The 14,214-nt window shown below is 42.0% G+C and overlaps 1 protein-coding gene across 6 annotated transcripts in view; it reads right to left on the minus strand.

The window, feature by feature from the left end:
• grin2aa (glutamate receptor, ionotropic, N-methyl D-aspartate 2A, a) overlaps nt 1-14,214 on the minus strand; it is a 304,643-nt gene that overhangs the window by 145,180 nt on the left and 145,249 nt on the right. For all 6 annotated transcript variants that reach the window (XM_072559998.1, XM_072559997.1, XM_072560002.1 and 3 more), the window contains exon 5: nt 1,863-1,977. In XM_072559998.1, the coding sequence (XP_072416099.1) occupies nt 1,863-1,977 (115 nt within the window). The remainder of the gene's footprint in view (nt 1-1,862; nt 1,978-14,214) is intronic.

Raw genomic sequence — 14,214 nt, forward strand, 5'->3', positions numbered from 1 at the left:
AACATAGTGCCTTTTTAAAAAATAAATATTTTTTCTTGATGCAAAGACATGAGTAGGTACATGTCTGAAAATTCATTCTGTTTATTTACAATGAACTTGAATCAGCAATATAAAGGGTACCTGATGTAGGATACTATAGAAGCTGCTTTTTTTTTGACATGCAATTATCTTTACTTAAGTAATCACACTGTTTCCTGAATGTAATAACTTGTGATAGAGGATTTCCTCTGAGGCCTACATGACAACAAGGTTGTGTGAGTGGAATTTACTATGAAACCATGTGAAATGTAGGATCTATTTCCCAGATTACTTATGGGTTAGCTTCATGTATTCAGCGCAATGTAGTTGGAAGGAGGACTGCTTGCAAGTCTTCAGGTTGAATCCAGAATTGTGCCAGCAAAGACACAAAGAACATTTATTTGTATACAACATTAGATTAGATTAGATTAGATTACTTACAGTATGGAAACAGGCCCTTCGGCCCAACAAGTCCACACCGCCCCGCCGAAGCGTAACCCACCCATACCCCTACATCTACGTCTACATCTACCCCTTACCTAACACTACGGGCAATTTAGCATGTTCAATCCACCTGACCTGCACATCTTTGGACTGTGGGAGGAAACCGGAGCACCCAGAGGAAACCCACGCAGACACGGGGAGAACGTGCAAACTCCACACAGTCAGTCGCCTGAGGCGGGAATTGAACCCGGGTCTCTGGCACTGTGAGGCAGCAGTGCTAACCACTGTGCCACCGTGCCACCCACATGGCAAAGTTATATTGCCTCACTTTCTGGAGCACTTCAATCAATCACAAACATTACACGATAAGAATCCAATTGAAGAGTTGAGGACAGCAAATTGCAAGAAAACTACATTTAAGAGTGAGAAAATGTAAAATGTTGAAGTCACCCGGTAATAAACCCTCACCTCTTAAAAATGAGTACAAGCATCACGTAGAATTGTAACTGTACTTACCATCTGAACACTTCTTAATCTTCTATTTGAATAAAAGGTTGTAGGTATGAAACCAGAATGAAGGTGACAAATGTTCTGATTAGAAATGTTCAACTGGCCAAAGCACAGCAATGGCATTGGGTTAAAGTCTTGGAGTTGCCTTTCTCACAGCACCAAATGGACTACAATGGTATAAGTCGTCAACTCACCACTACCTTCTCAAAGCAGAAGTGGGTACAGCAGATGCTGGATATTAGGGTTAAGATTAGAGTGGTGCTGGAAAAGCACAGCAGGTCAGGCAGCATCGGAGGAGCAGGAAAATTGACGTTTTGAACAAAAGCCCTTCATCAGCCCTGACCTGCTGTGCTTTTCCAGCACCACTCTAATCTTGACTCACTACCTTCTCAAGGGCAACCAAGATGGGTGATAAATGCTGACTCAGCCAGCGACACCCATATTCTGTGAATTAGTTTAAACACATAAACATACACAGACAAAAACAGCCCATTTAAAGTGTTACTTTCTGATTAAAGACCAAAGCCTAACAACTGTTTGGATGTGTTTTTATTCACATTGTCAAGTTGAATGATTTGCAATAAGGGAAAATTACCACTCAATCGGAACAAGAGGAAAGAGGAAGAAATGAAAATGCAATTACCATCTGGTCCTGTTGTAAATCAACAATTCAGTATCATTAACAGTGGCAGTGGAGATTCCCAATTCTCATTCTTGAACTTAACAATCCAGGTAAATGTGTGGGAAAGCATATACTTCATCACAATTAAATGATCATTAAAGGGATCCTGAGTCCCATGATAAAAATTGAACATTGGTAGACTGTTTGCTCTCCGATCAGGTGACTGGCTTATCTAAACCCTGTTCCCCTGGAACAGTTCAAAACAAACCTTTTCCCAGGTGCGTTCCTTGTTTAGTACAATCACCACAAGTTTAGGGTTGGCCTGGTATCCATCTCGTGTGAAGGAGAGATCTTTGCCATTCCAGGTCACGTTCATCATAAACCTGAAAGAAATTAGTGGAAGGAATGAATAGAAAACAGCAAGTATTAGCTGGTCCAGCTTGGAGTTTTGAATAATAAAACATGCTATGTTTCAAATATGTTTTGTTGACTTTATTTTATATTTTTTTCAATTCCTGCTTTAAACATGATATTTTATGAGTTTAAACATTAAACATTGGTGTGGTTTTGAATAATGGAGCAACACAACTACGCTTAAGTTAAAAATCACACAACACCAGGTTATAGTCCAACAGGTTTAACTGGAAGCACTAGCATTCGGAGCACTGCTCCTTCATCAGGTTTCACCGCCTGATGAAGGAGCAGTGCTCCGAATGCTAGTGCTTCCAATTAAACCTGTTGGACTATAACCTGGTGTTGCATTATTTTTAACTTTTTACACCCCAGTCCAACACCAGCATCTCCAAATCATGACTACCATCTACATGTAAGTTGTATGTGATCAATTTTAAAAATCCTGTATGCCACTTGAATTAATTTCTATTACTTCATCTAAGCTGTAGATAAAATATAATCAGTTCATGGTAGTGTCTCTCATTGATCTCTCAATCTTCATGGCTGGTAATTAACTCTTGGGTGCAAGCCTCATACAACTTCTTGGATCTTAAACCATGGATACTTGGCCAGCAAATGATGAATGTGTTAAAATACACATCTCACATAATGTCATCACTACTTGTTAGTGTGCAACATGCATGCAGAGCTTTCGAATATATTAATGGTTACATTTGTTTTGACAGTTTCATCATGCATGTATTAACTATTTATGACAAAAATGTTAATATTTTTATGGAACAAGTTCATTTTTATTGCCGAAATATTGTGGGTTTGTCAAGTATTAATTATTAGCACAAAACCACTTCCACTGGCAGCTCATTCCATACACGTATCAAACTCCGCATGAAAATGTTGTCCGTTAGGTCTCTTTTATATCTTTCCCCTCTCACCCTAAACCTATGCCCTCTAGCTCTGGACTCGCCTACTCTAGGAAAAATACTTTGACTATTTATCCTGTCCATGCCCCTTAGGATCTTATAAACCTCTACAAAGTCACCCCTCAGCCTCCAACGTTCCAGGGAAAACAGCCCTAGCCTATTCAACCTCTCCCTATAGCTCAAACCCTCCAACCCTGGCAACATCCTTGTAAATCCTTTCTGAACCCTGTCAAGTTTCACAACATCCTTCCAATAGGAAGGAGACCAGAATTGCATGTAATATTCCAAAAGTGGCCTAACCAATGTCCTGTACAGCCGCAACATGACCTCCCAACTCCTGTACTCAATACTCTGACCAATAAAGGAAAGCATACCAAACGACTTCTTCACTATCCTATCTACCTGCGACTCCACTTTCAAGGAGCTATGAACCTGCACTCCAACTGAAGGGGAGTGAAAAACTGAGAGAAAAACTGAGTTAATGCTGTGAGTGCAGTATGACTCTGTCAGAACTCTAAAGAAGTTCTCTGTAGAATTCTGAAGAAAAGTAATTTTGGATTTGTTTTTCATAGGTGCTATCGGACCTGTTGAGATTATCCAGCATTCTAAGCATTTAGAACATAGAACATAGAACAATACAGCACAGAACAGGCCCTTCAGCCCTCAATGTTGCACCGACCTGTGAACTATTCTCGGCTCATTCCCCTACACTATCCCATCATTATCCATGTGCTTATCCAAAGATTGTTTAAACCTCCCTAATGTGGCTGAGTTAACTGCATTGGCAAGTAGGGCATTCCACCCCCTTACCACTCTCTGAGTAAAGAACCTGCCTCTGACATCTGTCTTAAATCTATCACACCTCAATTTGTAGTTTTGCCCCCTCAACTTTCACTGTCTACCCCATCTAATCCTCTGATCATCTTGTATGTCTCTTATCAAATACCCTCTTAGCCTTCTTCTTTCCATTTAGTCAGGTTATTCCTGAGTTTAGGACTTAATTGACTAAAAACCCAGTTGCTAATGGAAAACAAAAACTTCTGCCATCTTTAGCCCAATGTTGTCCAAGCTACCGGCCTCCCTCTTAACCCAAATAGTAAGTGGTGGAAGCTGAAAATCTGTTGCTGGAAAAGCGCAGCAGGTCAGGCAGCATCCAAGGAACAGGAGAATCGACGTTTCGGGCATAAGCCCTTCCCGAAACGTCGATTCTCCTGTTCCTTGGATGCTGCCTGACCTGCTGCGCTTTTCCAGCAACACATTTTCAGTTCTGATCTCCAGCATCTGCAGTCCTCACTTTCTCCAGTAAGTGGTGGAAGTCAATACAGCTGAACACAATCCATATCTCATCTGTTTTCTATTCTTCCTAATATCTCATGCTGATATGAGATGGCTGAGAGTTTAAGTGCTGCTACTGCTGCCTTGGTTATGGTAATCTTACTGGATACAGACCAGGGGTGAATTTAACTAAATTCTGCTCTGATAGCTTGGATCTTTGGGACTTTAATCCAATGGACTGATTGGGTGAGTTTCAGATTTCCATCACCAGCTTATTTTGCTTTTATCTGCGTTATTTTGTCTTCAAGGTTAAATCATTTAGATCATTTGTTTTTACATTTCTACTCCTGGATTTTACAATGTACAGAGGAGCCTCGATTATCTGGCATTCGATTATCCGAATTTTGGATTATCTGGACAAGATAGCAAGGTCCTGATGATTGGTTAAACTGTGTTATCCGGCATTCTATTATCCAAACAAAATAATCCCCGCCCGTGTCATTTGGATAATTGAGGTTCCTCTGTATTTGAAACACGTGATTGAAAAAGGTGGAAATACTTTAACAGGTCACACAGAATCTGTGGTGAGAGAAAGCGAGTTAATGGATAGGATTTTGCTGCTTCTCTCTTGGCGTGTTCAGAGGCAGGAAGGACGTGTTATTGAATAAGCCTTCAACTCACTGCCTCCCATCCTCCCCCACAAAGCAGTTGAGGGGTGGGAAAGCCTTGCTACGCCATTGGTCCTTAACTGAGTCTCTCAATGATTTCATCTCCTGCCACTGGAATAGGCCAATGTCAGGTGGGGCTTTTGAGTTGCAGTGTACAGGACGTGTCAACTCCGTGGCATGCTTGGGTGGTTCCAATGTTGGCAGGGACCTTGTTCAAAGGTATTCAGGATGGCCAGCAGCCCCTTTGTCCTTGCTACTGAGCACCCTTACCACCCCTCACACTGTGACTCCCATGGACGGCCATGAGACTACATATACGTTAGAAATGAGGAGGAATTTCTTCTCTCAGGAAGGTTGTGAATCCATTCAATTCTTTACTCCAAAGGACTGTCGGGGCTGGGACCGGACAGATTTTAATCAGGAGGGGAATCAAAGGTTGTGGGGAAAAGGCAGGAAAGAGGAATCGAGGATGATTAAATCAGCCATGGTCTCACTGAATAGGGTAGCAGACTTGATGGGCTGAATAGCCTATGTCTGCTCCTATGGCTGTGGTTTTGAGCATGTAAACCTGCATCCTCCACAGAATCCATTGTAGATCAATTGAGAGACATGGCAGAAGGGAAGATCTGTGACTGTATGTTAAACAGGAGAAATTAAATGACAAAAGAGTGTAATGCAGGACCAATGAGAGTGGCAACTGGCTATTAGAACAAAAGGGTTTTCCACTATCCATAGTACATGGCTTGTCTTTAGATATCAAATCTTACTGCAGAATACCAAAACAAATGAAAAAAGGAGTGATTTTGCTTTACAGTCTAATCTCATTATGATAAAGCCTCCAGAACTGGCAAGTGGTTTACATCAGAGTTTTGGCTTGTTAACATTTACAGTAACAAATAACGTGCCTTCTGACAGCAAAACTATGTTTGAGCACGAATTAGTAATAGGGACAAAATTTTATCTACAAGTATCATTGTGGTGAAAGAGCTACTTTGGTCATCAGAAAGCTTTTTGTTCGTACAATGAGAATTTTGTTTACACTTGTGCGAGCAACTCCATTGGCTCCAAGGTTTTATTGAGGAGACAAACACATCTCAGGTTATTATACTGGAGAGCTTTCATCGATTGGACTGTTTGTTCTATTTGAGACTTGAGTAATAATAGAAACTTCTGTTGCATGTGCCCTTTGGCAAAATTAACAGGATATAAAACTAAGGGCAAATGAAATATTATCACATTCTCTTCTGAGTGATGTAAACAATCATCACACAGTTCCCTCAAGGAATCCAGATGGATCCCATCCATGATAGTTTTCTTTCCCCTTTCCGCAACATTACAAATATTTCAGGAAGAAAGCTGAAAGAATTCATTGAAATAAATGCAAAACATGCATTGCCCCTAAAGGGTATCAAAGGGTCAAACAGAAAACTAGACAAACATCAAAACTGCAGACAGAAATATAAACAGTAAGATTATTTCACCACAAACATCCTTTAGGGAAGGAAAAGTTCCAAGTGTACTCTGAAATGGCCTAGCAAACCATACTATCCATGCTCAGTTATGGTTGGGCAATCAATGCTGGCACAGCCAGTGATGCGTACATCCTATAAATAAAACAACTATTGACATCTAGAGAAACCAGAGAATAGATGAGAATCCAAAAGGTTGCAAATGGAGCTCAAATGGAAGAAAAGTTTTTTTTTCAATGGTTTTGGACATCACTGGCAAGGGTATCTCTACTTGCCATTGAACTGAATGGCTAACTAATGCACTTCAGAAAAGACTTAAGAGTCCAACATGTTGGTACTGGACTGGAGTCACACCAAGTAAGCAGGGAGAGTGGTGCTGGAAATCTATGATACTTACCTGGTGTGACTAGGAGAAAGTGAGAAGTGCAGATGCTGGAGATCTGATCTCCAGCATCTGCACTCCTCACTTTCTCCTCGTCATACCAGGTAAGTATCATAGATTTCCTTCCCTGAAGAACATTAATGAAAGAAATAAGTTTTAAAGCAATCGATAATAGTTTCATGGTCACTATCACTAAGGCTAACTTTCAATTCTGCATTTTATTAACTTAAATTCTGCCAGCTGCCATGGTGGGATTTGAACCTGTTTCCAATGATACAATCACTACATCACCATCTCCAGTCTTAACATAACACAGCATCAAACAGTAAATGTCTTCTCTCCACTTATTCACATAAGCATGCTTCTCTGAAATTTTCATTGTGTCTTTCCCATCTCCAGGATGTTCCAACACATTCCACAGCCAAATGAATACTCTTAAACTTAGTCACTGTTGTAACATACACAGCAAGGTCCTGGAAATGGCACTTAAATCTGTGATGAGCTAATCTGTTTGAGTGATATTGCTGAGTGGCCAAAACACTTCCCAAACTCCTTTGCATTCGTTAACAAAGATATTTTACCATTCAACTTCCTTGACTTAGACCAATTTCTGAACACTGGGGAATTCTAGAGCTCTTACCAGAGAATCCCCAGAGAAAAATGAATAAATGGAGTCCAGTGGCAGGTTAGACCATTTACTGGGCCCGTCTTCCTGTGGGTTGCATTAGTCTCCTATCAAGGTTATGATCGTAGCCTGTGGTAACTCCAGAAGAATTTCATGATCAGAATGAGCAATATGAGAGGCCGATGTGATGTAATGTGATGTTTCTATTAGTTTTATACCATTTTGTGGAGATTAGGGGAACAAGGCAACTCAATAATCTGAGCGAAACCTCTTCATATCTATAGTAACAGAGTCCACCTTCAGAGAATTGAAGAATTGTACTAGCGAAAGACATGGAGGGCTGATTTTTCGTATTTTCATGCTGACATGTTGGGTCAGTTTGATAACTCAGGAAGCCTGACTGGAAAGGAACACAGTTTATTGTTGTACACTAAAATAGAGCCACAACGCATGGCATATATAGGCGAGCACTAGGCCAGGACAAGTAGTTCTACAGACCATTTTTTTGTTGTTTTTGACCTATTTTCTAATCAGAGGTATTAGTACATGCCTCTGGAGCAGGTGGGACTTAAACCTGGGCCTTCGGACTCGAGGTACGGACACTACAACTGCACCACAAGAGGGTGGCCAGGGGTAAGGACATAAAGAGCTCAGGTGTTGAGTTCCGGCTGGGGACACCATTGCCTGTTACCAAGGGGACTCATACTCAACAAGCTCCACAAAAACATTAATTAGTGATTCCTAATGGGCCCTGTAGGGGTTATCACAGTCAGGAAGTACAGACCTGGACTATTTTCAGCTCCTGTATCTAATCCCTGTAAAGAGTGGGGAATCAGAATTAACTCTTGGTTTTGTGGGAAACCCCTTAATTGGAGTTGGGCTAGGTGGCCATTTTGGAGCCACAGAGGACAAGGAGGGAGACAGGATGAATGAAATGCAGACTCAATCTAAACTCCCCGTGTGGCAACCATTACAACTGCTGCTATGTGAGCTTACAGAAGATTTCAATAATGCCTGGCACTGTACTGGGGCATCAATGAAAAACCGGATGTCTGGCAGAGGAGTATGGCGGACCCTCAGTGCTCAGGTAAACCTGGAATGGTGCCTAAGGTCATGAGGGGGAACTGCAGGAGGAGCTCACCCATTCAGGCAGAACAGGCTTAGCCTGAGATAGCAGCCCCTGAGACTGGCGAAGGGCTGTCAATGGATCAAAACTCAAAATGTGAAAGGGAAAATCTGATGCCATGAGAGGTATCCCTAGCAAACCTTAATTTCTAACAACTTCCTGTCATTTGAACTTCAAAAGGAGGCAACTAACTGGTAATCTTACAGGTATATTAATTAGTAATTGTTATAGTGTGAAGTAAATGATGATGAAAATTTACAGACCTGAAATATTAACTGTTTTTCTCTCCACAGTTACTGTCAGACCTGACAAATATTTACAGCATTTTCTGTTCTGATTTAGGGAACAAATGTTTTTCTGGATCTGATACCTCTCATTCAACAGGGTCCTTAAATTTTCTTCTTCGAAACTGTGTCCTTCCAAATTTTGGGTATCTCATTGGGATGGACACCTCTGCTGGTCTTCCATCCCAGAAGGTTTAGCTAGTGAATGAGGCACACAGGTCCATGTTATCAGGTATACTTCAAGTGGAGCTCCAGCACGCCAACTATCTCCATTTCCAAGTGCGACATTTTTTTTAGCTGGCTTCATCCCCTTTGACAGCCACCATCCCCAAATTTCTTGAGATTTGAAGGGGGGTGAATGCCCTGCCCCATCACATTTCCAGGGGTAAAGAACTACCCCAGCAATTTGTGGGTGCTCTTTTGATGCTTGTGTGCCCTGAAGTTGCTGTCACATGCTGCAGAGACATCAAAAATGACGTAATGGATTACATCAGAGGGAGATAAACTGAATAAAATCTGCAGCTAAAATCTAATAAGTATAGCAAGCCATTGGACTATGTACCTTTCAAAGCAGATTACTTCAGTGAAAACCTGAAGAATAGAGGCAGGTTCTATCGTACCCCTGTGTGCACATCATTTTTACAAGATCAGCACTCAGCTTTCACGCCCTTTGTTCAATGAGCTAACACTTCCCTGCTGTTTTGCCAGACAATGTACAATGCACTGCTGCCTCATTTGAAAGCCCTCTTACCAGACTCGCAGTGTGCCAGCTCCTTCAAAATCATGCTGCAGCAGCAAATTGTGATGCCAATCTATTGCTGCCAACAAGCTTCCATCGCAAGAAATTATAAGACAGTTCCTATCTCTGTGATACAGCAATGATGTGCTTACACGAGCTTGGGAGTAATGTCAGTAGTAAGATACGTTCCGACATCCTCAGCACCTGCCTACGGAACCGACTGATCCCACACGGACTCCAGACTACGTTCCGACATCCTCCTCCCTACCTTTTATCTTAGCCTGCTGGACACACTTTCCTCATTCCTGAAGAAGGGCTCATGCCCGAAACGTCGATTCTCCTGTTCCTTGGATGCTGCCTGACCTGCTGCACTTTTCCAGCAACACATTTTCAGTAAGATGATGGGGCAGTCAAAGACAAGCAGTTCCACATTAGGACCCTGGACCTCTCAAACTAGTTGCAGTCCATTAAGTCACTTGCTTACCACAGGACTGTACAATAAAAAGTGTGTGTCAAAAGATTTGGTGCTGAAGGGCAGTCAGGTTGGCTGTTAAGTGTCCCCTGAGATCGATGAATAATGCAGCAGTTTGTAATTTAATTATCACTATGTTTATAGGTTCTGGCAGCTGGCAGTTACAAGAACAAAGGTCTGAGAGGAAGTGAACTGTACATCAAACTTCCAAAAATACAAACTGTTCTCTTCATAATAATTTAACTGGGACAACAGCTAAACTGCCATACAACCACACACCAACAACTATTTTGTTTAAGTAGCAAACTTAAATTTGTAAGTTTTGACAGGAAGGAGATCAGATAAAATTTGAGGGCAATCATAAGGGGTTATCATGAGAGGTAATGAAACATTTGGTCGAAACATTGGGTTTTAGGAAGTCATTGGAGGAAGGGAGAAAGAGGCAAAGAGACAGTAGGGTTCAGAAAGAAAAGTTTAAGATATCGACTGCTAAAGACATGACTGCCTGTGGAGGAGTAATTGAAATTAGAGACGTGAAAGAGGCCAAAACTGCAGCAGAGTAGAGGTCTTGGAGGGTAACAAGACTGGAGGGAAGTGACAAAGATAGGAATGGGTGATTCCTTGGGAAAACCAGGAACTAAAGCTTGTAAAGCGACTGATTCTGTTATTTTAATACATAACCCTTCGCTCGTCCCTTTTCTGGGTGATATGTGATGCATTAGCAACAGGGAATGAAATATCAGTGATTACACTCTTTGCTTCCCACATAGATTCATGCAACATAAAGTTCCTTCTTTGGGAACCAGTTAAATATAAATTGTCATATTAATGACAATGGTCTAACAATCAGCCACTTGCTGAGATTAATTAACTCCAGGAGTTAGTTTAATAAAAGCAGTGAAACACATAAAAGTTGTGAAGTAGATATTTCAGTGAACCAACTAATTTCTGTGTTTAATAAATTCAGAAAGTGCTGGAGAAACTCATTAGGTCTGGTAGCTTCCATGAAGACAGAAAGAGAGTTTTTGTTATATCCCATATGACTCTTCTTCAGAACTGAAACGGACTGGAAAATTGAGTTTTTTTTTCAGCTGCAAACAGAGGGGGAGGCAGAGTGTGTTTAACAGATTGTGAGAGTGCCCCGAGCAAAAGACACACAGGGGGTGTTAATAGTGGTGATAAAGATGTACAATGAATGAAATGACAGATGTGAAAAAGAGAAAATGGGTCTGTTCTGCTGAAACAAAAATCAGCAAGACACAAACAAGGCAAAGCTAAGGAGGGTAGTGTAAAAAACAATGGAGGTGAGAGGTCAAGTTGTGGAACTCAGTATTGAGTCCTAGAGGTTGTATGGTGCTGAAGTGGAAAATGAAGTGTTGTTCCTCCAGCTTTTATTGAGCGTCTTATTTTCTTTTGCTGAATAAATAGGTATGAAAGCAATTCACTATGAAAGCTAAAGCTAATATTTTCTGCTGACAGTTGGCCTCAGAGTTTTTGATGCCCTAGATGGGCTATGAGAAAGTAAGAGAGAAAAGGTGTCACGCTGGAAAAGCACAGCCGGTCAGGCAGCGTCCGAGGAGTAGGAGAGTCTACGTTTTGAGCATAAGCTTTACATCAGAAGTGGGCTATGACTTTGGCACCTCCTCAGCTCCTCCTCCAGCCCCATATTCAATTTGTAGAAAAAAAGTACCCTTTGGGTTTAGGTTTGCTTGTTGAACTGGAAGGTTGATTTTCAACATTTTGTCACCATACCAGGTAACATCTTCAGTGAGCCTCTGAATAAAGCACTGGTGGTGTAGCCCACTTTCCACTTATATGTTTGAGTTTCCGAGGGGTGGTGATGTAATTTCCTGTGGTGACATCATTTTCTGTGGTGACATCATTTCCTGTTCTTTTTTCTCAGGGAGTGGTAAATAGGATCAAAGTCAATGCGTTTGTTGATAGAGTTCTGGTTGGATTGCTGTGCTTCAAGAAATTCTCGAGTGTGTCCTAGTTTGACTTGTCCTAGGATGGATGTGTTGTCCCAGTTGAAGTGGTGTTCTTCCTCATCCGTATGTAAGGATACTAGTGAGAGTGGGTCACATACTTTATTTAGTATCCTTTATTTACTTATCAAGGAAAAGTTTAATTTGGCACCCTGAGAAGGCTGATGCCCCATGCAGCTGCTTAGTTCAGCTTTTTAGTCCAGCTGGCCTTGTTCCCAGATCATATTTGAGTAGTTGGACTGCAGGTTTTGAATCAAGTACAACCTGCTTGCCTTTTTGTAGCATGCATGTTCAGAGATCTTTCTGCGAAACATCTATTTGCAGAATCATTGCCTCCCTGGAGTAGAATAGCATAACTGCAAGCTAGATATTTTTAAAATGGACAGGTCTTTGCATCTTTGGAAAGGTACATCTCTATTCAGTAATTCCCCTTCGAATCCAAGCAAAATTGGAAATGCACAGTCCCAAGAAATTAAAGAGACCTTGGCATCTTTGAATATCATACTTGTGTTGAGGAGGCAGCAGTGATTTATATTCTCGACTTTACTTGGGTCAGGATGCATGTTTATACTCAAATAAAAAGACCATACATGTTGATCACATATTGATGTGACTTTCCTGGCAGCTGAATATTAATTCTTCGTTCTGTGCAGCATGAGTTGATGAGTTTTCTATTCATTTGTGGGATGTGGGTGTCACTGAGCTGGCCAGCATTGATTACCTGTCCCTAATTGCTCTTGTGAAGGTGGTGGTGAGCTGCCCTCTTGAACCACTGTACTCCACCTACTGTGGGTTGACCCACACTGCCATTAGGGAGATAATTCCAGGTTTTTGACCCAGTGGCAGTGAAGGAACAGCGATATGTTTCCAAGTCAGGGTGGTGAGTGGCTTGGAAGAGCACTTGAAGGTGGTGGTGATCTCATGTATCTGCTACCATTGTCCTTCTAGGTGGAAGTGGTCATGGGTTTGGAAGATGCTGTCTGAGGATCTTTGGTGAATTTCTGCAGTACATCCTGTAGATAGTACACACTGCTGCTACTGAGCGTTGGTGATGGAGAGAGTGGATACTTATGGATGTGGCGCCAATCAAATAGGCTGCTTTGTCCTGGATGGTGTCAAGCTTCTTGAGTGTCGTTGAGGCTGTATCCATACAGGCAAGTGGGAAGCATTCTAAGACACTCCTGACTAGTGCCTTGTAGATGATGGGCAGGCTTCAGAGATCAGAAGATGAGTTACTCGCCGCAGTATTATTAGCCTCTGACCTAATTTTGCAGCCAACGTGCTTATGTGGCGAGTTCCATTGAGTTCCTGGTCAATGATAACCCCTAGGATGTGGATAGTGGGGGATTCAGTGATGGCAACATCATTGAATGTCAAGGGGCAGTGGTTAGATTGTCTCTTATTGGGGATGGTCATAGCCTTGTGTTTAAGTGCTGTATATGTTACTTGTCACTTATTAGCCCAAGCCTGGATATTATCCAAATCTTCCTGCATTTGAACATGGACTGCTTTAGTATCTGAGGAGTCACGAATGATGTTGAACATTGTGCAAGCATTGGCAAACATCCCCACTTCTGGCCTTATGATGGAGGGATGGTCGTTGATGAAGCAGTGGACAGTGGTTGGCCCTAGGCTACTACCCTGAGGAACTCCTGCAGAGATGCCCTGGAGCTGAGATGACGCACCTTCAGAATGCGTGACCAACTTCCTATATGCCATTATGACTCCAACTCGTGGAGAGTTTGTCCCCGATACCCACTGATTCCAGTTTTGCTAGGGCACACTCAGTCAAGCACAGCCTTGGTGTCAAGGGCTGTCATTCCCACCTCCCCTCTGGAATTCAGCTCTTTTCTCCATTTTTCAACAAGGCTCTAATGAGGTCAGGACCTGAGTGGCTCTGCTGGAACCCAAGCTGGGTATCACTGAGCAGGTTCTTGCTAAGCAGGAGCTACTTGATAGCACTATTAATGACGCTTCCGAGCACTTTACTGAAAATCAAGGGTCAACTGATGGAGTGGTAATTGGCCTGGTTGGATTTGTTCTGCTTTTTATGTACTGGACATATCTGGGCAATTTTCCACATTGTCGAGTAAATGCCAGTGTGGTAGCTGTACTGGAAGAGCTTGGTTAGGGGAGCGGCAAGTTCTGGAGCACATGTCTTCAGTACTATTACCGGAATGTTGTTAGGGTTCGTAGACTTTGCTGCATTCAGTGTCTCCAAGCATTTCTTCATGTTATGTGGAGTGAATCGAATTGGCTGA

Source organism: Chiloscyllium punctatum, chromosome 40 (genome assembly GCF_047496795.1).
Source record: "Chiloscyllium punctatum isolate Juve2018m chromosome 40, sChiPun1.3, whole genome shotgun sequence".
NCBI lineage: Eukaryota > Metazoa > Chordata > Chondrichthyes > Orectolobiformes > Hemiscylliidae > Chiloscyllium > Chiloscyllium punctatum.